Genomic DNA, 24233 nt, shown 5'->3' with positions numbered 1-24233 from the left:
TCACGGATTAAGCGCACCAAGCATCCATTGGGTAAAACTAGATAAACGGCTGATGAAAGTCATGCTGGGATATGTGGTTTTCCTTGTTGTGGTGTAAGAGCGCAAGAGGGCGTGACTCAATTGTAAAGGACTACAATATCCAGCCTGCAAGGCAATACATGTGGGCAAACATGCTGACTAGCTGCTCACAGTGGATTTGTATTGTGTAGAAATGTTTAGCTGAGTTTGGCTTGAGCAGGACTGGAGCGTAGAGGCTTACTTCAGAGTCAGAGAAGGGATCAAAAATATATTTGACAAGTGACAACAAGCATTATGCTACTTACTACAGTTTGGTGTAATATATGTCACCCCAGGTGTAGTGTGTTGTCTATGAGTCAAATGCTGTGAAGAGGACTTCTGATTCCTGTCTTTAAAACCCAACAGAAACACACATCAACCAACCAAATCAGAATACAGAAACAATTTATTAACAAAAACAATAAGATATAATACCGGTCAAATGTTTTAGAAAAACTACTCATTATTTTGACTATTTTCTACATTGTAGAATAATAGTGAAGACATCAAAACTATGAAATAACACCTATGGAATCATGTAGTAACCAGAAAAGTGTTAAACAAATCAAAATATATTTTACATTTGAGATTCTTCAAAGTAGCCACCCTTTGCCTTGATGACAGCTTTGCACACTCTTGGCATTCTCTCAACCAGCTTCATGAGGGAGTCACCTGGAATGCATTTCAATTAACAGGTGTGCCTTCTTAAAAGTTAATTTGTGGAATTTCTTTCCTTCTTAATGCGTTTGAGCCAATCAGTTGTGTTGTGACAAAGTAGGGGGGTTGTGCAGAAGATCGCCCTATTTGGTAAAATACCATATTATGGCAAGAACAGCTCAAAAAAGCAAAGAGAAATGACAGTCCATCATTACTTTAAGACATGAAGGTCGGTCTATACAGAACATTTCAAGAACTTTGATAGTTTCTTCAAGTGCAGTCGCAAAAACCATCAAGCGCTATGATGAAACTGGCTCTCACGAGGACCGCCACAGGAATGGCAGACCCAGAGTTACGTCTGCTGCAGAGGATAAGTTCATTACAGTTACCAGCCTAAGAAATTGCAGCCCAAATAAATGCTTCACAGAGTTCAAGTAACAGACACATCTCAACATCAACTGTTCAGAGGAGACTGTGTGAATCAGGCTTTCATGGTCGAATTGCTGCAAAGAAACCATTGCGATAACAACACCCACCCGTAGCACGCGCTCCAGCAGGTATATCTCACTGGTCATCCTCAAAGCCAACACCTTTTTGTCCGCCTTTCCTTCCAGTTCTCTGCTGCCAATGACTGGAACGAATTGCAAAAATCGCTGAAGCTGGAGACTTATATTTCCCTCAATAACTTTAAACATCAGCTATCCGAGCAGCTAACCGATCGCTGCAGCTTTACATAGCCCATCTGTAAATAGCCCACCCAATCTACCTACCTCATCCCCATATTGTTTTTATTTACTTTTTTGTTCTTTTGCACACCAGTATTTCTACTTGCACATCCTCATCTGGTCATCTGTAACTCCAGTGTTAATTTTTTTAATTTTAATTACTTTGCTACTATGGCCTATTTATTGCCTTACCTCATGCCATTTGCACACACTGTACATAGACTTTCTTTTTTTCTATTGTGTTATTGACTGTACGCTTGTGTAACTCTGTGTTGTTGTTTGTGTCTCACTGCTTTGCTTTATCTTGGCCAAGTCGCAGTTGCAAATTAGAACTTGTTCTTAACTGGCCTACCTGGTTAAATAAAGGTGAAATACATTTTTAAAAATACTAAAGGACACCATAAGAGGAAGAGACTTGCTTGGGCCAAGAAACACGAGCAATGGACATTAGACCGGTGGAAATTTGTCCTTTGGTCTGGAGTCCAAATGGGAGATGTTTGGTTCCAACCACCGTGTCTTTGTGAGACGCAGTGTGGATGAACTGATGATCTACGCATGTGTATTTCCCACCAAAAAGCATGGAGAAGTGGCCTCCCGGGTGGCGCAGTGGTTAAGGGCGCTGTACTGCAGCGCCAGCTGTGCCATCAGAGTCCTGGGTTCGTGCCCAGGCTCTGCCGCGACCGGGAGGTCCGTGGGGCGACGCACAATTGGCCTAGCATCGCCCGGGTTAGGGAGGGCTTGGTCGGTAGGGGTGTCCTTGTCTCATCGCGCACCAGCGACTCCTGTGCTGGTGACAATGTCTGTGATTTATTTAGAATACAAGGCACACTTAACCAGCATGGCTACCACAACATTCTGCAGCGATACGCCATCCCATCTGGTTTGGGCTAAGTGGGACTATCATTTGTTTTTCAACAGGACAAATGACCCAACACACCTCCAGGTTGTGTAAGGGATATTTTACCAAGAAGGAGAGTGATGGAGTGCTGCATCAGATCACCTGGCACCCACAATCCACCTACCACAACCAAATTGAGATGGTTTGGGATGAGTTGTACCACAGAGTGAAGGAAAGCAGCCAACAAGTGCTCGGCATATGTGGGAACTCCTTCAAGACTGTTGAAAAGCATTCCAGGTGAAGCTGGTTGAAAGAATGCCAAGAGTGTGCAAGCTGTCTTCAAGGCAAAGAGTGGCTATTTGAAGAATCTCAAATATAAAATATATTTAGATTTGTTTAGAACTTTTTTGGTTACTACATGATTCCATGTGTTATTTCATAGTTTGATGTCTTCACTATTATTATACAATGTAGAAAATAGTCTAAATAAATAAAAAACCCTTGAATGAGTAGGTGTGTCCACACATTTGACTGGTATTGTATGTGTTGTAGGTAGCCTGATACTGTAAGCAACATGACTAGGTGTTCCAAAACTTTTGAACGGTTGTGAACATGTGTTTTGTCCTGAAATGCATCATAGTACTAGGCTAAGGTTAAAAGGACATCACATTCGTCCTGCACGAAATAAGCTATGAAATCGTTTGAATTCATCTTGTGAAATGTTTGATTGTCAACAATAATATACATTACATTTTCCCTGATCTCTTAATTTTAGAAAACAAAATCTGGACCTGCAGTGAAAACAGTGTTAAAATGGTAGTTTGAGTAGATATGTGTCATAGAGAAACATTTTTAACGATGAGGAACTTTCACAGTATGCGATGCAATTTGATGTCCATAGGAGCAGCAATCTCTTGCAATAAAAGTAGATTTGTTCTCTCCCTCAACAGTCAATCAACCAGGATGAGCCTCCAGTGTCTCTGTGTGTCACTGTATTGTTGTCCTCTCTTCATCAATGTTTTCAACTTTCCTCACGGCACTCAATGACAAGGTTCCGTATCTCCCCCGGTGTTCCCTCAGCTGAAGAGCATGTTGGGTCCCCCGCAGGAGCAGATCTTATACACATCCAGAAAAAGACATGTTCTTCGGAAATAATGCAATATTTTTCGGTGCGTATTACTCAGCGATTAACTGTTTTAGTAAATACTCTTCATGTAATAGCTATTTCGATTCACCCATCCAACATTCAGCGTATGTCAGAGGGCTGCTGAAGGGGAGAGCAGCCCCAGATCTGCCTGTAGTACTGTAACTCACCTCTCCAGAGCTGCAGGGACTGTGGCTGGACTGAGGGCCAGATGACCAGCTCAGTAGGCTCAAACAGGGGGTAGAGTAGTGCTCCTCTCACAGGGCCTCAGGAGGGACTGGAACAGGCAGTGCGTTCTCTCCTTCGCCCCTGCAGCACACCTAACAATAGAGAGAGACAGATGAAGAGCAAGTGGAAAGGTACAGACAGATGCGGATTTAGTGTGGATAGACTATATTCTTGGACAAGGACTGTGGATATAAGGAGTCTGGACAACGGATGAATCCAGGTGTCACACGTCTCAACTCTCCTGATCGCTGTTGCAGAGGAAGGTGCCATAGTCTGAAGCGTAGACCTCATTGGCCAGCCGCAGCAGCAGAGGCTCAGAGAACTGCCGGGCCAGCTGCAACACACAGTCCAGCAGCATCATCAACACATGAGCTCCATCACTTGATCTAAAGAAATGATGAATTACCAGACACTGACAATGATTTACGGATGATGAGAAGCACATTTCTTTATTGATAATAATGTGGGGTAGAGATGTCCTCTTGATTGTTGCTGATCACCTGCAAACGAGAGTAGACATGAGAGTTTATGGTCGCACGCTGTCGATAGGTTTGTGCGCTCAAAACCCATTGTTGTGCATTGCTCAGTGTCACGTTCTGACCCTAGTTATTGTGTTCATTGTTTGTTTTAGTTGGTCAGGACGTGAGTTGGGTGGGCATTCTATGTTTTGTGTTTCTAGGTTGTTTTTCTGTGTTCGGCCTAGTTTGGTTCTCAATCAGAGGCAGGTGTCGTTAGTTGTCTCTGATTGAGAATCATACTTAGGTAGCCTGGGTTTCACTGTTGTTTTGTGGGTGATTGTTTCCGTGTCTGTTTCACCACACAGGACTGTTTCGGTTTTCACATTTATTGTTTTGTAATTTGAAGTGTTCAGTTTGGATTTATATATTAAATAAGATGAACACTCACCACGCTGCGCTTTGGTCCTCTCCTTCCCAGGAAGAAAGCCGTTACACCCAGTATGTAACTCATGTATTTATGATCAGGAAGTACAACTGATGTATTCATGTTTGACTATTAAATCATGAGGGTTAAGCTTAAGAAATGGAGCTGCTTACCTTGTTTTCCTCATTAATTGAAGAGGGTTATCTGTTAATTTCCTGGTCTGAGAATTGACGGAGAAATGGGGCGTGTTTGAGCGCATAGTTTCTTACGTACAGTACATGTTTATATCCCTGGTTGTATTTATGCTTAAAGCATTGTGTAGAATCTTTATTGAACTGTGTGCACTATGGAAATACATTTGTTTCTAATATGAACAGGTGTATATTGTAATGGTTGCCCTTGATTCTGAGTATGCATCCTGGTAATCTGTCTGGACCTGCGTCCTTGCGAATGTTAACCTGTTTAAAGGTCTTACTCACATTGGCTATAGAGAGTGTGATCACATAGTCATTCGTAACAGCTGGTGCTCTCATGCATGGTTCAGTGTTGTTTACCTCGAAGTGAACATATTTGGTATTTAGCTCGACTGGTAGGCTAGCATCACTGGGCAGCTCGCGGCTGGGTTTCCATTCGTAATCTGTGATATACTGAACAAAAATCTAAACGCAACACAACAATTTCAAAGAGTAAATTGAAATAGGCCCTAATGAGTTTATCTATGGATTTCACATTGCTGGGCAAGGGCGCAGCCATGGGTGGGTCTGGGAGGGCATAGGCCTACCCACTTGGGATCCATGCCCATCCACTGGGGAGCCAGGCTCAGCCAATCAGAATACGTTTTCCCCCACAAAAGGGCTTTATTACAGACATAAATACTTCTCAGTTTCATCAGCTGTCTGGGTGGCAGGTCTCAGATGATCCCGCAGGTGAAGAAGCTGGATGTGGTGGTCCTGGGCTGGCGTGGTTACACGTGGTCTGTGGTTTTTAGGCCAGTTGGACCTACTGCCAAATTCTAAAATGAAGTTGGTGGCAGCTTATGGTAGATAAATTAACATTACATTCTCTGGCAACAGCTCTGGTGGACATTCCTGCAGTCAGCATACCAATTGCATGCACGCTCCCTCAACTTGAGACATCTCTGGCATTGTATTGTGTGACAAAACTGCACATTTTAGTGGCCTTTTATTGTCTCCAGCACAAGGTGCACCTGTGTAATGACCATGCTGTTTAATCACCTTCTTGATGTGACACACCTGTCAGGTGGATGGATTATCTTGGCAAAAAGAGAAATGCTCACTAACAGGAATGTAAACAAATGTGTGCAATTTGTTGTTGAGAAATAAGATTTTTGTGCATAGGGAACATTTCTGGGATCTTTTATTTCAGCTCATGAAATATGGCACCGACACTTAATATTTTTGTTCAGTATAGTTTTCAAGCCCTGCCACGTCTGATGAGTGTCAGAGCCGGTGTAGTAGGATTCGATCTTAATCGTGTATTGACGCTCTGCCTGTTTGCTGGGGCTGAGCTCCCTGCCATACATGACCTCTACACCAGGCGGTGTCAGAGGAAGGCCCTAAAAATTGTCAAAGATTCCAGCCACCAAGTCATAGACTGTTCTCTCTGCTACCGCACGGAAAGCGGTACCAATGGATCAAGTCTGCCCCCAATCCATAAGACTGCTAAATAGTTTAGTTGAATAGTTGTTCACGATGCATGTAACGAATACAATTTGATTTGATTGTTAATTAATCATTGTGTGAAACATATTCCCATTGGCGGATGCATTGTGGGTATAAGAACCCTGCTATTTCATTGTTTGAGAGAGGCAGGGATCAGGTCAGCATGCCTCCAGTTTTAAAGCTATACTTGACACCTGGGTTTTTCTTTGATAGAGTTCCACATATTTTGATTCAGATTGTCTTTGATCATCAACCACTGTTTTCTTTGTTTTGTTGTAAATACAGTTTTCGCCAGTCTATTTTCTCCATCTACATATAAAAAGGCTCACTCTGGGAAAGAGAAGTCAATATCTGCTGTTTCCTCCTCACTGTTATAATCCAACCGCATGGCCAACCTTACACACATACACACACAGGAAGCCGGCCAGTGTGCGTGTATTTGGGTCCAGGATGAGTTGGGCCAAAGAGCTCACCAGAAGGTCTGTGACCTTTGAACCATGGACTAGAACAGTGTGGCCATCCCTGGACACAGCCACAGAGCACCATAGGGTTACATAACATACACTGAACAAAAATATAAACACAACAATTACAAATATTTTACTGAGTTACAGTTCATATAAGGAAATCAGTCAATTGAAATATATTAATCAGGCCCTAATCTATGGATTTCACATGACTGGGAATACAGAAAACCAGTCAGTATCTGGTGTGACCACCATTTGCCTCATGTTTTGCAACACATCTCCTTCGCATAGAGTTGATCAGGCTGTTGATTGTGGCCTGTGGAATGTTGTCCAACTCCTCATCAATGGCTGTGGGAAGTTGCTGGATATTGGTGGGAACTGGAACGCGCTGTTGTACACATCGTTTTCAGAGGATCCCAAACATGCTCAATGGGTGAGTATGCAGGCCATGGAAGAACTGGGAGTTCTCCAGCTTGCTCAGTAAGCAGTCCACACTGTGGGAGTGATCCCCACAGGCCTCCACCAGCTTTATCAGACTCTCCTGGGGATACACACATACAACTATTCAGTCAATAGGCATAGAGCTATTCAGCCAAACAAATGTGTCATTGTTTGGCATGACAAAAAAAGGGGTTGGCTAAAGCAGAAACAGCCTGGCAACTACGTTAGACATACGTAGCCACAAACACATGAAAGAACTCACACACAACATGCAAACACACAGACACCTTTCCAGTTGGCAGTGCAGTCTCTTCCAACAGCTAGATCTGGACTCCAACCTGTCCTCTGTCATCCTGGTCTGCTGAGCATATTGCTTGGAACGGGTGTCAACGATGTAACCCAGCCCAGAGCTGTCAATTACCGACTGGAGGAGGAGCGCATCCTCCCTACAGCGCTTCCTATTGGCTTCCGTCAGGGTCCGGCTACTGCACATGATGACCTGGGAAACACAATTTTGCTATTTGATACCGTAGATGCCATCTACAGACAAAAGTATGTCATTGTAGTGACATGAATGTATCTGTGTGTGACTGCAACTCCATTTATGTGCGTGTTCATGTGTGGGCTCCCGAGTGGCGCAGCGGTCTAAGGCACTACATCTCAGTGCTAGAGGCGTCACTGGTTCGATCCCGGGCTGTATCGCAACCGGCCGTGATCGGGAGTTCCATGGAGCGGCACACAATTGACCCAGCGTCGTCTGGGTTAGGGGAGGGTTTGGCTGGCGTAGGCCGTCATTGTAAATAAGAAGTTGTTCTTAACTGACTTGCCTTGTTAAATAAAGGTTAAGACACACAGTGTAGTCTCTGTTCACATGACTCAGTCTCTACCTATCCTGCTGCAGGGGGAGATAAAAGTGGGAAGACACAACAACACAGATACATATAGTTCACTGTTAAACAATGAGGGTGATTTGTGGTTCTATATATACACAACCTTTTGAGGGACATATATGGAGCATATATGGTTTGAAATAATATGATTTCTTCTAACAGGGCCTACACTGGGTCTATTAGGTTGTCTTGACATAGCGATCCCCAGGTTATCATATGTTTTAGAACTACAGTAGCCTAAATGTACCATGTCAAGGGTATCACAGGAAGCTGACTATATAGCTTAGCAGGGATTCATGTTGTTTCCCACATGTACTGTATACACAACACAGTCATAATGTAGTAAGTGAAACCACATGTACTAGGCTGCAGAGCTGGTATTGTGGTCTCAGCAGGATGAATTGATCTGAATCTTGACCCTTCCATTGTGTCTGCCCAGTGACCCATAGGCATGTTGCTCTGTTCCCAACCCCCTCTGTGGACTTCCTGATCCCAGCGCTCTGTTTTCCTGTCACATGTGAAGACCTGGATTATAGTCTGTGATGATTGTCTCTGATTTTAGATTTAATGCAACAACAACGGGATATCTATGTGTGTGTGTGTGTGGCACTTACTAGCTCCTCCATTTGAGATACCCCACTGGTCCTGGAGACTGAGTTTAAACGGTCTGTAGAAAAATTGATACATATCAGACACACTTACCAGAGAAGAGAGAGACCACAGAGAGCAAGAGAAGGGGGGGGGGGGGGGGGACCAGATTCATCACTGCTGCAAATGAATGCAGAAAGTCCTCAATTCTTTGCAGTTCATGACAAAAAGCATGTGGAGGAAAACATTAAGAATCCTCTATTCCTTTCGCACAGTACTTGTCGTGGCAGAATCAGAATTATTTAGGTAACATTTCTAAATAAAATGTTTTATTTATTTTATTTCATGCTTATGTGAGATACACTGCTCAAAAAAATAAAGGGAACACTTAAACAACACAATGTAACTCCAAGTCAATCACACTTCTGTGAAATCAAACTGTCCACTTAGGAAGCAACACTGATTGACAATAAATTTCACATGCTGTTGTGCAAATGGAATAGACAACAGGTGGAAATTATAGGCAATTAGCAAGACACCCCAAATAAAGGAGTGGTTCTGCAGGTTGTGACCACAGACCACTTCTCCGTTCCTATGCTTCCTGGCTGATGTTTTGGTCACTTTTGAATGCTGGCGGTGCTTTCACTCTAGTGGTAGCATGAGACGGAGTCTACAACCCACACAAGTGGCTCAGGTAGTGAAGCTCAGCCAGGATGGAAAATCAATGCGAGCTGTGGCAAGAAGGTTTGCTGTGTCTGTCAACGTAGTGTCCAGAGCATGGATGTGCTACCAGGAGACAGGCCAGTACATCAGGAGACGTGGAGGAGGCCGTAGGAGGGCAACAACCCAGCAGCAGGACCGCTACCACCGCCTTTGTGCAAGCAGGAGCACTGCCAGAGCCCTGCAAAATAACCTCCAGCAGGCCACAAATGTGCATGTGTCTGCTCAAACGGTCAGAAACAGACTCCATGAGGGTGGTATGAGGGCCCGATGTCCACAGGTGGGGGTTGTGCTTACAGCCCTACACCGTGCAGGACGTTTGGCATTTACCAGAGAACACCAAGATTGGCAAATTCACCACTGGCGCCCTGTGCTCTTCACAGATGAAAGCAGGTTCACACTGAGCACGTGACAGACGTGACAGAGTCTGGAGACGCCGTGGAGAACGTTCTGCTGCCTGCAACATCCTCCAGCATGACCGGTTTGGTGGTGGGTCAGTCATGGTGTGGGGTGGCATTTCTTTGGGGGGGGCGCACAGCCCTCCAAGTGCTCGCCAGAGGTAGCCTGACTGCCATTAGGTACCGAGATGAGATCCTCAGACCCCTTGTGAGACCATATGCTGGTGCGGTTGGCCCTGGGTTCCTCCTAATGCAAGACAATGCTAGACCTCATGTGGCTGGAGTGTGTCAGCAGTTCCTGCAAGAGGAAGGCATTGATGCTATGGACTGGCCCGCCCGTTCCCCAGACCTGAATTCAATTGAGCACATCTGGGACATCATGTCTCGCTCCATCCACCAACGCCACGTTGCACCACAGACTGTCCAGGAGTTGGTGGATGCTTTAGTCCAGGTCTGGGAGGAGATCCCTCAGGAGACCATCCGCCACCTCATCAGGAGCATGCCCAGGCGTTGTAGTGAGGTCATACAGGCACGTGGAGGCCACACACACTACGGAGCCTCATTTTGACTTTTTTTAAGGACATTACATCAAAGTTGGATCAGTCTGTAGTGTGGTTTTCCACTTTAATTTTGAGTGTGACTCCAAATCCAGACCTCCATGGGTTGATCAATTTGATTTCCATTGATCATTTTTGTGTGATTTTGTCAGCACAATCAACTATGTAAAGAAAAAAGTATTTAATAAGAATATTTCATTCATTCAAATCTAGGATGTGTTATTTTAGTGTTCCCTTTCTTTTTTTGAGCAGTGTATGTCATTAGAATGTCTATTCTTGGATAATACTGTTGGCCGGTTGCAGTTATCTGTTCTCTGTCAGGGTTCAGTTACTTGGGCCGCAGAGAGGGGAGAGGTCAAGCTTGTCTTCATATGTACAGTGCCTTGCGAAAGTATTCGGCCCCCTTGAACTATGCAACCTTTTGCCACATTTCAGGCTTCAAACATAAAGATATAAAATTGTATTTTTTTGTGAAGAATCAACAACAAGTGGGACACAATCATGAAGTGGAACGACATTTATTGGATATTTCAAACTTGTTTAACAAATCAAAAACGGAAAAATTGGGCGTGCAAAATTATTCAGCCCCTTTACTTTCAGTGCAGCAAACTCTCTCCAGAAGTTCAGTGAGGATCTCTGAATGATCCAATGTTGACCTAAATGACTAATGATGATAAATACAAGCCACCTGTGTGTAATCAAGTCTCCGTATAAATGCACCTGCACTGTGATAGTCTCAGAGGTCCGTTAAAAGCGCAGAGAGCATCATGAAGAACAAGGAACACACCAGGCAGGTCCGAGATACTGAAGTTTAAAGCCGGATTTGGATACAAAAAGATTTCCCAAGCTTTAAACATCCCAAAGGAGCACCGTGCAAGCGATAATATTGAAATGGAAGGAGTATCAGACCACTGCAAATCTACCATGACCTGGCCGTCCCTCTAAACTTTCAGCTCATACAAGGAGAAGACTGATCAGAGATGCAGCCAAAAGGCCCATGATCACTCTGGATGAACTGCAGAGATCTACAGCTGAGGTGGGAGACTCTGTCCATAGGACAACAATCAGTCGTATATTGCACAAATCTGGCCTTTATGGAAGAGTGGCAAGAAGAAAGCCATTTCTTAAAGATATCCATAAAAAGTGTCGTTTAAAGTTTGCCACAAGCCACCTGGGAGACACACCAAACATGTGGAAGAAGGTGCTCTGGTCAGATGAAACCAAAATTTAACTTTTTGGCAACAATGCAAAACGTTATGTTTGGCGTAAAAGCAATACAGCTCATCACCCTGAACACACCATGCCCACTGTCAAACATGGTGGTGGCAGCATCATGGTTTGGGCCTGCTTTTCTTCAGCAGGGACAGGGAAGATGGTTAAAATTGATGGGAAGATGGATGGAGCCAAATACAGGACCATTCTGGAAGAAAACCTGATGGAGTCTGCAAAAGGCCTGAGACTGGGACGGAGATTTGTCTTCCAACAAGACAATGATCCAAAACATAAAGCAAAATCTACAATGGAATGGTTCAAAAATAAACATATCCAGGTGTTAGAATGGCCAAGTCAAAGTCCAGACCTGAATGCAATCGAGAATCTGTGGAAAGAACTGAAAACTGCTGTTCACAAATGCTCTCCATCCAACCTCACTGAGCTCGAGCTGTTTTGCAAGGAGGAATGGGAAAAAATTTCAGTCTCTCGATGTGCAAAACTGATAGAGACATACCCCAAGCGACTTACAGCTGTAATCGCAGCAAAAGGTGGCGCTACAAAGTATTAACTTAAGGGGGCTGAATAATTTTGCACGCCCAATTTTTCTGTTTTTGATTTGTTAAAAAAGTTTGAAATATCCAATAAATGTCGTTCCACTTCATGATTGTGTCCCACTTGTTGTTGATTCTTCACAAAAAAATACAGTTTTATATCTTTATGTTTGAAGCCTGAAATGTGGCAAAAGGTCGCAAAGTTCAAGGGGGCCGAATACTTTCGCAAGGCACTGTAAACATATCTTTTAAACCATGTGAATGGATCGATTGAGGGGGAACCAATTATCTCTTGGCTTCACAATGTCTGTGTGCCAGTCACTGTGTCTCTGTGAGCTTGTCCAGAATGGGAGTGTCTAAAACGACAATTGATATATATCCTAATGTCATGTTGTACCAAGAACGAGAAGTAGAACCTCGTTTTAGGAGAGCAAACTGAACGATAATTTATAGCTAATGCTGTCTGGCTATGGAATACTCCTCTCTCAAGTAAAGTCTTCCTTTGTAATGTTCCTAAGATCTGTTATTCGTCATGTGAGTTGAGATGGGTGTGTCTTGGCTATAAATGATACTAAGAACTGTTTTGTAAGGACTCTCAGAGAATTCATTTATAGACACTCAATTGATCTGAGAGTCAAAGGGTTGTGATGGAGCTCATATAATTAAAGATAGACTTTATGATAACTCTGACTTGTGTGTGGTTTGCTCTCATGATTTGGTAAATACAGGACATTTCCACTACATACTACGGACATGGAAAGCAGCATAGTGCAAAACACAAAAAACACATCCAGACTCACACACAAGGTATCTCACAATTATGTAAATCCTTTGTCTCTGGCCTGTACTAGAGAAGAGGCCAATAGGTGTTCCATAATCGGCAGGGAGGGAGAGAGAGTTAGGAGGGGGCTTTGGTTAGTGAGACATCCTTATCAACAGCAAACTTAATAATAATAATAATAATAACAACAACAGTAATAATAATATATTCCGTTTAGCAGACGCTTTTATCCAAAGCGACTTACAGTCATGCATGCATAACCAGAAACCCTGACCCAACATTCACTGAGTGATTGTAGGCAGGGCCAGATTACAGAACAGACAGGCAGGGCACGTTCCCTGGAGCCCCCATCCTCCAGGGGGCCGCCAACCCCCTCCAATTTATTTATTTTTGATAAATATGAAGAATTGCGAGAAATTAGGTTGGAAACTGCTAAATGTTCTCTCAGCCTAATGGCAAAATGTGTCGAATTGCAGGACATTTGCTTTAAAACTGCAACATTTTCTCTAAGCCTCATGAAAGAATGTGTAGAAATAGCATTATATAACTGCATATATTTCTCTCTGCACCATGGCAAAAACTGTTTTCCCAAAAAAATCTAGAATATTGTTTTCTTCTATTTTTTTTTATAGAATGGCCCCGGAGTCAGTGCCCCAGGGCCCCAAATGTGGTAATCCAACCCTGTGTATAGGATGGGTTAAACTTTATTAGTAACTATTAGTAGACCTATGCGCAATATGTCAATTGGCTGTCAACACGTTGAAATATAGGGTTTAAGCAATATGGCAGGAGTTCTGTATTCTAGGCTATATGGTCCATCAATCCGACTTTGAATGTTAGTGACATTGGTAGGCTATACTCAGTGGTGTAAAGTACTTAAGTAAAAACTACTACTTCAGTAGTTTTTGGGGGTATCTGTACTTTATTCTACAATGTAGAAAATAGTACAAATAAAGAAAAACCCTTGAATGACTAGGTGTGTCCAAACTTTTAACTGGTACTGCATATTTACTAAAACCTCCTGTGTTGTGTGCTTGTTCATTTACCAGGTACTGTATGAATGTCTACCAATGGCACGCCTGGTGAGTAACTGGTGAGAAATTGAACCAGTCACTCAAAACATTTATAAACTATTTAAAAAGTATAAATAGTACTCACTTTAGATCAAGGACTGCAAAACAACTTTACTAATGATTTGTCATAGAACGATGCCGGGACTAGTTTATGTGGGTGAGGATAGATTTCCAGCGTTGTGCTTCATTTGACAGTGCAGTGCGCAAAGGTTATGTGTAACCTTCTGCCAAGAAGTGACAAGCCTTTCAGGGAGTGAAATAAGCAGGAGATAGGTGGGACTTTCCACCCTTCAGTGGCTGTAGCAATGTAATGTAATCCGACACCACAGTCACTCATTACTACAGCGTATAAACACAATTCCTGGGCTGAAGAGACTGATTCAGAAGCTTCTAAATATTTATAAAACAATTCAAATACACAGACAGTCCCCGAATTGACCTTTACTGTAATCAAATAAAATAAAATGTTATTTGTCACATGCACCAAATATCAACAGGTTTAGTAGACCTTAACATGAAATGCTTACTTACAAGCCCTTAACCAACAATGCAGTTAAGAAAAATATGTTTATATAGCACTGTATAAATGTCTATTAGACGGCTATTGCCTTATTGTTATAAAAGCCAATTTAGCGACTTGTTAGGCTAAATTGCAAGTAATAGCCTATTGTATAAATGTTCTCCCAAATCCCCCATTTCCCTAATTAGCCTATAGTAGGTATGAAATCTATTTCATACAATACACAGCTAAAATATGAGGCCTAGCTGGCAGCAGTAGGCTGCATGATCTGTGTCAGTGTGCATGAGTGTGTCTTCTCTGTTTTCTTCCTATACCTCGACTGCACCACAGCAGCTGATCTGTCATTTCTGCACCACAGTAGCTGATCTGTCATTTCTGCGCCACAGCAGCTGATCTGCCATTTCTGCACCACAGTAGCTGATCTGTCATTTCTCACAGACACAGCACTAGGACCTGCTGAACCAGAACTTTCAGCAAGTAAGTCGGTTCATTTCACAAATTTAGCAGCTTCGGCCTCAAAAGCCCTTTTTTCGTCTAACTTTTTCGGTACTATACCTTTCTGTTTTTCTGTTCTGACTTAGTGACTGACGGAGAGTCAGAGCAGGTCTCGCTCTCTTTGATTATGTGTTCTTTACTTTGAATGTTAATTCGCGCCACCTCAGCTCAGCTAATCAGAAAACTGGGCCGACCCATCTTCGTAGGTGCCCAGCCTTTGCCCACTGGTCAGCCAAATGCTTAATATAGATTATTATGGAAATCTGAAGACATAACAACTAGGATAGGTTGCTAATAAGACTAGGATTATGCCTTTGGCTTCTGGACAAAGAAAAAAAGTTGATATGAAACCAATAGAACAGGAGAGAAATGACATGAGGAAGTCTTTAGGCCTATAAAGTAAGTCCCTAAATGTTTCTATGGTCAGATTTTGGCTAGGCTACTTTGAAGCAAGGTAAGAGTACCAATTATACCGTGACATTTGGGGGACTCTTTTTCACAGGGCCAATTTTTATAAAGACATGTACAGTGCCTTGCAAAAGTATTCACCCCCCTTTGCATTTTTCCTATTTTGTTGCCTTACAACCTGGTATTAAAATATATATTTTTGTGTTTTTTTATCATTTAATGTACACAACATGCCTACCACTTTAAAGATTCCGAATATTTTTTATTGCGAAACAAACAAGAAATAAGACAAAAAAAAACGGAAAACTTGAGCGTGCATAACTATTCACCCACCCAAAGTCAATACTTTGTAGAGACACCTTTTGCAACAATTACAGCTGCATGTCTCTTGGGATATGTCTCTATAAGCTTGGCCCATCTAGCCACTGGGATTTGTTGCCTATTCTTCAAGGCAAAACTACTCCAGCTCCTTCAAGTTGAATGGGTTCCTGCTGGTGTACAGCAATATATACGGTGCCTTGCGAAAGTATTCGGCCCCCTTGAACTTTGCGACCTTTTGCCACATTTCAGGCTTCAACTCTGTCCATAGGACAACAATCAGTCGTATATTGCACAAATCTGGCCTTTATGGATATCTTTAAGAAATGGCTTTTTTCTTGCCACTCTTCCATAAAAAGTGTCGTTTAAAGTTTGCCACAAGCCACCTGGGAGACACACCAAACATGTGGAAGAAGGTGCTCTGGTCAGATGAAACCAAAATGTAACTTTTTGGCAACAATGCAAAACGTTATGTTTGGCGTAAAAGCAACACAGCTGAACACACCATCCCCACTGTCAAACATGGTGGTGCAGCATCATGGTTTGGGCCTGCTTTTCTTCAGCAGGGAAGATGGTTAAAATTGATGGGAAGATGGATGGAGCCAAATACAGGACCATTCTGGAAGAAAACCTGATGGAGTCTGCAAAAGACCTGAGACTGGGACGGAGATTTGTCTTCCAACAAGACAATGATCCAAAACAAAAAGCAAAATCTACAATGGAATGGTTCAAAAATAAACATATCCAGGTGTTAGAATGGCCAAGTCAAAGTCCAGACCTGAATCCAATCGAGAATCTGTGGAAACAACTGAAAACTGCTGTGCTCTCCAAAACACAAATGCTCTCCATCCAACCTCACTGAGCTCGAGCTGTTTTGCAAGGAAGAATGGGAAAAGATTTCAGTCTCTCGATGTGCAAAACTGATAGAGACATACCCCAAGCGACTTACAGCTGTAATCGCAGCAAAAGGTGGCGCTACAAAGTATTAACTTAAGGGGGCTGAATAATTTTGCACGCCCAATTTTTCAGTTTATGATTTGTTAAAAAAGTTTGAAATATCCAATAAATGTCGTTCCACTTCATGAATGTGTCCCACTTGTTGTTGATTCTTCACAAAAAAAATACAGTTTTATATCTTTATGTTTGAAGCCTGAAATGTGGCAAAAGGTCGCAAAGTTCAAGGGGGCCGAATACTTTCGCAAAGCACTGTAAGTCATACCACTGATTCTCAATTGGATTGAGGTCTGGGTTTCGACTAGGCCATTCCAAGACTTTTAAATGTTTCCCCTTAAACCACTCAAGTGTTGCTTTAGCAGTATGCTTAGGGTCATTGTCCTGCTGGAAGGTGAACCTCTGTCCCAGTCTAAAATATCTGGGATGGTATTCTCAGGGGGGTGAGAGGTGTTGGGTTTGTGCCAACGTTTTCCTTGATGGCCAAAATGCTAAATTTTTGTATCATCTGAGCATAATACCTTCTTCCATATGTTTGGGAAGTCTCCCACATGCCTTTTGGCGAACACGTTTGCTTATTCTTTTCTTTAAGCAATGGCTTTTTTTCTGACCACTCTTCAGTAAAGCCCAGCTCTGTGGAGTGTACGGCTTAAAGGGGTACTATGGATAGATACTCCAATCTCCGCTGTGGAGCTTTGCTGCTCCTTCAGGCTAATTCCTTGGTCACTTTGATGCCTCTCTGATTAATGCCCTCTTTCCTGGTACGTGAGTTTTGGTGGGCGGACCTCTCTTGTCAGGTTTGTTGTGGTGCCATATTCTTTCAATTTTTTAATAATGGATTTAATGGTGCTCTGTGGGATGTTCAAAGTTTTGGATATTTTTGTATAACCCAACCATGATCTGTACTTCTCCACAACTTTGTCCTTAACCTGTTTGGATAGCTCCTTGGTCTTCATGGTGAAGCTTGCTTGGTGGTGCCCCTTGCTTAGTGGTGTTGCAGACTCTCGGGCCTTTCAGAAAAGGTGTATATACAGTTGAAGTCGGAAGTTTACATACACTTAGGTTGGAGTCATTAAAACTAGTTTTTTTAACCACTCCACGAATTTCTTGTTAACAAACTATAGTTTTGGTAAGTCGGTTAGGACATCTACTTCTACTTCAACTGTATCTCCCAGGCATATTACATAATTTATGCAGCAGCATACAATACATTTTTGTACTCACCTTGGTGTGCTCACTTGAATAGGAAGGTGGCGCAGCGGTCCTTCGTGGGCCAATTTTGTCATCAAAGTCAGGCATTATCTGGATTAATGGTGCTTTCAACACAACTGCAAACTCTGAAAAAAACAAGGTTGAATCATGACGTCAGTGATCTTCAAGTTGTTGCTCTAGAAAGAGCTGTGCCTAAGAACAGCTCTTAGCCCTGGTATATTGGCCATGTACCACACCCCCTTGGGCCTTATTGCTTAATTCGACCATTGGAGTTGAGTATGTATAAAAATCATACTAGAATTTATGAGTGAAATCTGCTGTCTCTTTCAAGCTGTTGTTGAACCATCCCAGTCTAGTTAGTTTACATTACTCATCTAGTAACTTCAGGTCACCAATCCAAAGCAAGCCACTGTATTGGTCAACATTTGTGAATACCCATCTCATTCCCAGTGTGTTGACCTAGTCTTTGATAGAAAATGGATCATCTGAAGGTCAAACAGTAGGTGGCAGAGAGTAGAAACTCACATATAGTGTAAAACTTGCAGCCAGCTGCTTGCTAGCCCATCCATATTTCCATCCGATAATTGAGCAAGTCGAATTGATTCCCCGTGTGTTAGATTATCACCACTAGATGGAGGCATTGCCCTAAATGAAAACATTCCAATCCTATTTCTGAGGAGTTAACGTTTGCATTTAGCAGACACTTATCCAGAGCGACATACAAGCTAGGTAAGACAACCACATATCACACACAGTAAGTTAAACCTTGTTTCAGTTTGTCAGCTGTTCCAGTCAGGATCATGCACTGATAACATAATTTGTATGAATAGCTACTGTACCTGTCCTAATAAAAATGAATTGGTAACACCAAAATAATTCAAATTTTAATTACAAACATTGCATATAAATACAAAATATATCTAGGTGTCATCTTAACTTCACAAGTTTCAGAGATATGGATAAATCAATGTCACTTTTATCCCATTGCCATTTTCGAGTAGGATTTTTTAAAGCCTTTGAACCATTGACATGTCAAATCAAATCCTTGCGTTCCAATGTTAAAAGTTGCACCTGAGTGCTGCCATAAGTAGACACCGCTAACTCTTTATTTCACCAACGTGTGGTCACATGAATACTTGAGGGAGGCTGCACACTTGCATGGCCTACACCTCTTCTCCCTCGCAGCCTCGCTCAATAAGGGGCGGTAACTTTTGTTTATCCTTATCACTCTATAAATAAAGTAAGCAACACCAGTGCACTCCAATCCAGAACTGGCAAGCCCACTGACTGAACACTCAAGGGACATATCCTGCGCTGTGAATAACTCATTCAAAAGTTTTTGCAGCCTCTATGATGACTTTTTACGCAGATCCATTTAAAACGACTAGTGCACTTGCAATGGACTTCAAGGAGCTAGGAGGCGAGGACAACTGCGAAGGAGATACAGAGGGAAACGCTGAGGATTTGAACAATGTGAAAGTCCTTACCGAAAAACTAAAGTTACAAACCCGCAGACCATCCTACTTTGAATGGCAGGAGCGCTTGCAGAGCCGACCGTGGAAGGAGAACCCAAATGGTTTAGATAATAGTCAAGAGACTGCAGAGAAATATGTGTTTTTGCCTGAAATTATGCGGGATGAGAACTCAGATCTAACCATCCGCAACATCTGTGGCTTCGATACCATTGATGACGCGTTGGATTTCCTTAGAAAAGAGCTGGTGAGTGCACTTATTTTAATGCAGATATTGTCTATTTTTCTCCAACTCAGACTCAGTTATGTTTACTTGGACATGTTAGAAATTAATAAGGCTGCAATATTTCTGCATAACATCCTTTAGAATCAGATATACAATGAAAACACTCAAGTCGATTTGAATAGGACACAATGAGACTATTTGGCAAACATAATTACCAGGTAGGTAGTTTCACTGGTTTGGTTTGCCTGGTTTGTGCATCCTCATGATGCAAGTGTGCCATAGTGCAGAGTCTATGTGCCAGCTACCAGTGTCATGTGATGGAGACATCTATGGAAAATAAACCTGTTTTCAGGTTGAGCTCTGAGCACAAAGTCATGCTGTAATATCGTTCCATCCAAAACAATGCAAACACACTAAAACCACAGGGACCTTGTTAATTTCAGAGCTGAAAAATCCTAAAATAGAAATGCACTTTTTTTTTTTTTACACAGATCATGTGTTGGTGTCTTTACACATCAATAACGAAAACCTGATCCAAGGGATTGAGCGCTTGAATTGATATTTGATTGCTAATCTCTTCCCTCTCTCTTTCCCTTCCTTGTCATACAGAGGGAGATGCGGTTCCAGGATAACCGTCTGGCGCGCCAGCTGATCCGTCTGCGTGTGGAGATCCACCGGCTGAAGGTGGAGCAGGTGTGTCACCGCCACAAGGAGATGCTGGACGACGCCACCTACGAGCTGGAGGAGTGTGGCGAGGAGTCCGACCTGCTCTGTGACATCCCCATGAAGGCTGCCTTTGCTCTGTCCACCCCCCTCAAACACCTTGGCCTCACCAAGATGAACATCAACTCCCGACGCTTCTCCCTCTGTTGAAACATATACCACCCTGCGAGGCTTGATTTACTGTATTAAAGCCTCTATCTAATCTATGCAGGGTAATCAGGGGTTTTCCACTGCACAGGTTTCTGTTATGACATGAGAGGGAAGAAGAATGGCTGGCAGAGCGTGCAGACTGTAATTAGCCAAGTGGGAGGAAATGGAAATGACTCCTCTGATCCGTGCCCTAGTCCTGACGTGAGAGAGACACAGGCCTCCATAGTAGAGCCCTGTAGGCGCACGGCATACACCCATAGCAAAGCTGCACCTCTCCAATGAACCTCAGGGAAGGTGCAGACTGATAGGTCAGAGTAGATGGACAGGGAAGCTAGTGATGAGGTGTGGCTCTGGAATGGATATGGTTTGGATTGCCATGGTGTCAGATCAATTGCACTGTATTCAGATAATTAGTTATGATGACCCCCTGACATACAGAATAGGCCTGACTGCCATGGTGGTACTGTAACTAGAGATGTCTCTTGAGCGTTGCACAGGGGAATTGTCTTTCTTCAGACAAAGAAAAAATGGTCACAGCAATAACACTCACTAACACGAGTCCCGTACTTTAATCACAACCCAGGAGGAAGTATGTATCTCTTCATACAGACACCTTAACACTAGTCACACCCCCAGGGACATTTGACAGCCCAATGGGAAGCATTTCTCTCCCCTCTGCATTGGCAGAGTCCCAGTCCACACTCCCCAGGAAGCTGTAGGTCACATTCCAGCATTCTGTCACCTCTTCTTCTGAGACCAAAAATAGCAAGGACCTCCATGGGGTCATGGCTTCCGTGATAGGACATTATTGGAGGCGATGCCTTATGGAGTAGTACTCCATGCGTTTTATTGTCCTTTAGATGATCCAGATGTTGTAGACAGCCCACAGCCCAATGTGCTGTCATTGTGTTTTACAGTAGATTATAGGCTTGGCCTACTGCAATGTTGTCCAAGTAAAAAACTGTATCAAAGTTTTATATGTATTTAAAGATATTGTTCTCAGGAAGAGAGAGGAGAAACTGAAAGTATTTTGGGGGGGAAATTTGAGGGAGTGAATGTTGAACAGGATTTAGTGGGTGTTAATCAATGTTACAAAATGTTTGCTGAATATACACAAAGCAAAATGTAGATTTGTAAGTGCTTTTTAATGATTACGTACTGAGTTCTACTCTGCTAATGCAGGAATATCTCAAGGCCATCCATTTAATGTATGAGGGAAATGACTAGAGGCAGACTAGAGCGGTTTTCAATATGTTTGTTTTTCAATGTATTTGTTTAAATGCACAAAAAATTGCAACAAACTTGAAAATACACTTGAGAAAGAAAATTGTTGTCTGTCTGTCCATTAAGGTAGGCCGTCGTTGTAAATAAGAATTTGTTCTTAACTGACTTACCTAGTTAAAGGTTAAAAAAGTTAGAACAGGTTAAATGACCGGAGTCATTACGCAAGACTTCAATGAGTGCTCAGTCAGCTATAACCTTTCACATCCTGAAATACCTTCAATGCACAGTTTCCTCTTTCAACTACATCAGGCGTTTGTCTCTTAAACATTCCGTGGTGTAAGCTGATACTATCAGAACAACTCCTAAGGCAGAATTCCCCAACTGGTTGTTTTATTTGCGCCCCCAAGTTTTCTGAGCCATAATTATTTATTTTTTAAATCCATTGCACATAAACTGTAAAAAAAAAACAGGAAATCAGCTCCAAGTGATTTTAATTTGGGAAATCTGTTCCCAAGTATTTCCACCCATAATAGACAGACACGTGATCATATGCAAAGGTTTGAAATTATTACGTTTTAGTCAAATATTATATCTGTTTGTGCTTCTTGCGTTCAATTTGCAGGCTACAAATTATTTGTCATTATATTCCAGCCCCCCTACCTTCCTCTCAAGAAAAGATCTGCTCGTGGTTGAATCTAGTTGATGATCCCTGCCCTAAGGGGTACAGCATAAATGGATGAACTCATAAAGATGTCAAGATGTCATCAATTATTCTACAAAATGGGTAGACATGACATACTAGTTTACACTGAGATTACCTCATGAATGACGTGAGAGAGAGAACTAATAACTAGGCCAAATGGAACCATTGTAATTAATTATAGGATATACAGTGCATTTGGAAAGTATTCAGAGCCCTTCCCTTTTTACACATTTTTGTTACATTACAGCCTTTATTCTAAAATGGATTCTATAAAATAAAAAATCGTCATCAATCTACACACAATACCCATAATGACAAAGCAAAAAGAGGTTTTTAGAAATGTTTGCAAAGGTATTCAAAATTTTTAAAAACAGATACCTAATTTACACAGGTATTCAGGTGCATCCTGTTTCCATTGATCATCATTGAGGTATTTCAAGAACTTGATTGGAGTCCACCTGTGCTAAATTCAATTGATTGGACATGATTTGGAAAGGCACAAACCTGTCTATATAATGTCACACAGTTGAAGGTGCTTGTCAGGGCAAAAACCAAGCCACGAGGTCGAAGAAATTGTCCGTAGAGCTCAGAGACTGGATTGTGTCGAGGCACAGATCTGGGGAAGTTTAGCAAAACTTTTCTGAAGTATTGAAGGTCCCCAAGACCACAGTGGCCTCCATTCTTAAATGGAAGAAGTTTGGAAACACCAAGACTCTTCCCAGAGCTGACTGCCAGCAAAATTGAGCAATCGGGGGAGAAGGGCCTTGATCGTGGAGGTGACCAAGAACCCGATGATCACTCTGACAGAGCTCCAGAGTTCCTCTGTGGAGATGGGAGAACCTTCCAGTAAGACAATCCTTTTTGCAGCACTCCACCAATCAGGCCTTTATGATAGAGTGGCCAGACAGAAGCCACTCAGTAAAAGCACTTGACAGCCCGCTTGGAGTTATCCACTCTCAGACAATGAGAAACAAGATTCTCTGGTCTGATGAAATCAAGATGAAACTCTTTGGCCTGAATTCCAAGCGTAACATCTGGAGAAAACCTGGCTATATGATCACACCGGTAATAGATCTGTTGTTGTATTACTTGTGAAGCACAGCTGAGTAAGCATACAAATAATTCCCGTTTTATTTTTATTTAGCACGGAGTGGAAATAGGAAGAACACGCATTTTATGGCTTATACAAATGTTGAATACAAAGTGTTGACAGTACTGAGTAAGAACTTTAAACATGAACTAACTCATAAAAACAGCATCTCTTTGTTGTATTCATTGACAGTCTCTCTTGTCATGGTTTTAAACTAGGGCTGTCAAAGTTAATGCATTAATAACGTGTTTAAAGCTTACATTTTTAATGTCATTAAAAAAAATCACACCATTAGCGCATTTTCGTAGTTTGACCCCCTGAACCATCCATACAGTGGCAATTTTAGCATGCAAATCTTGGTGGGGCAAACTGCAAAAAATGGTTTTAGATGCTTTCCAGCAAAGCCACAACACAACACTAAACAATACATGAATTGCACTATAACGGTGACAAACGGTGCTCACAAAGTGTTAGGGCCTTCTTTTCAGCCACTGCTACACCTGGCTATCATCAAAACAGTTCATTCAGCCTCATTTACTGCTGTTTAAAAAAGAACATAACTGATATGGCTGACTTGGTTAAACAAATGTGGTTTCTACTGACAATTGAGATGTACAAACTATGGCATAAGGGGAGGACGAGTGGATAAGAGGAAACCAGTCAGTTTGATTAAGACATTAATGAGCGAGTTAGGACGGACGTAGTCAATATAACTATTTGTTCAGCACTTTTGAAATGTACAGCGACAGAATTCAGAACATGGGCCATTCTCTCGATATTCTCCCCGTACAACAACTCTGAACTGTAGGATAAATAAAGGGGGCATATAAGCAGACAATGTTCGATGATG

General features: G+C 42.3%; 1 protein-coding gene and 1 pseudogene across 1 annotated transcript; one reads left to right on the top strand and one right to left on the bottom strand.

Annotated features, from left to right (window-relative positions):
* Positions 1-6386: 6386 nt before the first annotated feature.
* LOC139383567 (myotubularin-related protein 9-like) lies at positions 6387-17882 on the bottom strand (annotated as a pseudogene).
* Positions 17883-19047: 1165 nt separating this feature from the next.
* Positions 19048-23674, top strand: LOC139383788 (protein FAM167B-like). The gene is made up of 2 exons (XM_071128357.1): positions 19048-19514; positions 20103-23674. The coding sequence occupies exons 1-2, from the start codon at positions 19146-19148 to the stop codon at positions 20364-20366; spliced, it is 633 nt and encodes a 210-aa protein (XP_070984458.1). The 5' UTR covers positions 19048-19145; the 3' UTR covers positions 20367-23674.
* The last annotated feature ends 559 nt before the right edge of the window (positions 23675-24233 follow it).

Source organism: Oncorhynchus clarkii, chromosome 25 (assembly GCF_045791955.1).
Source record: "Oncorhynchus clarkii lewisi isolate Uvic-CL-2024 chromosome 25, UVic_Ocla_1.0, whole genome shotgun sequence".
NCBI lineage: Eukaryota > Metazoa > Chordata > Actinopteri > Salmoniformes > Salmonidae > Oncorhynchus > Oncorhynchus clarkii.
Note: the sequence above shows the minus strand (reverse complement) of the source record. Positions and strands in the feature narration are given on the sequence as shown.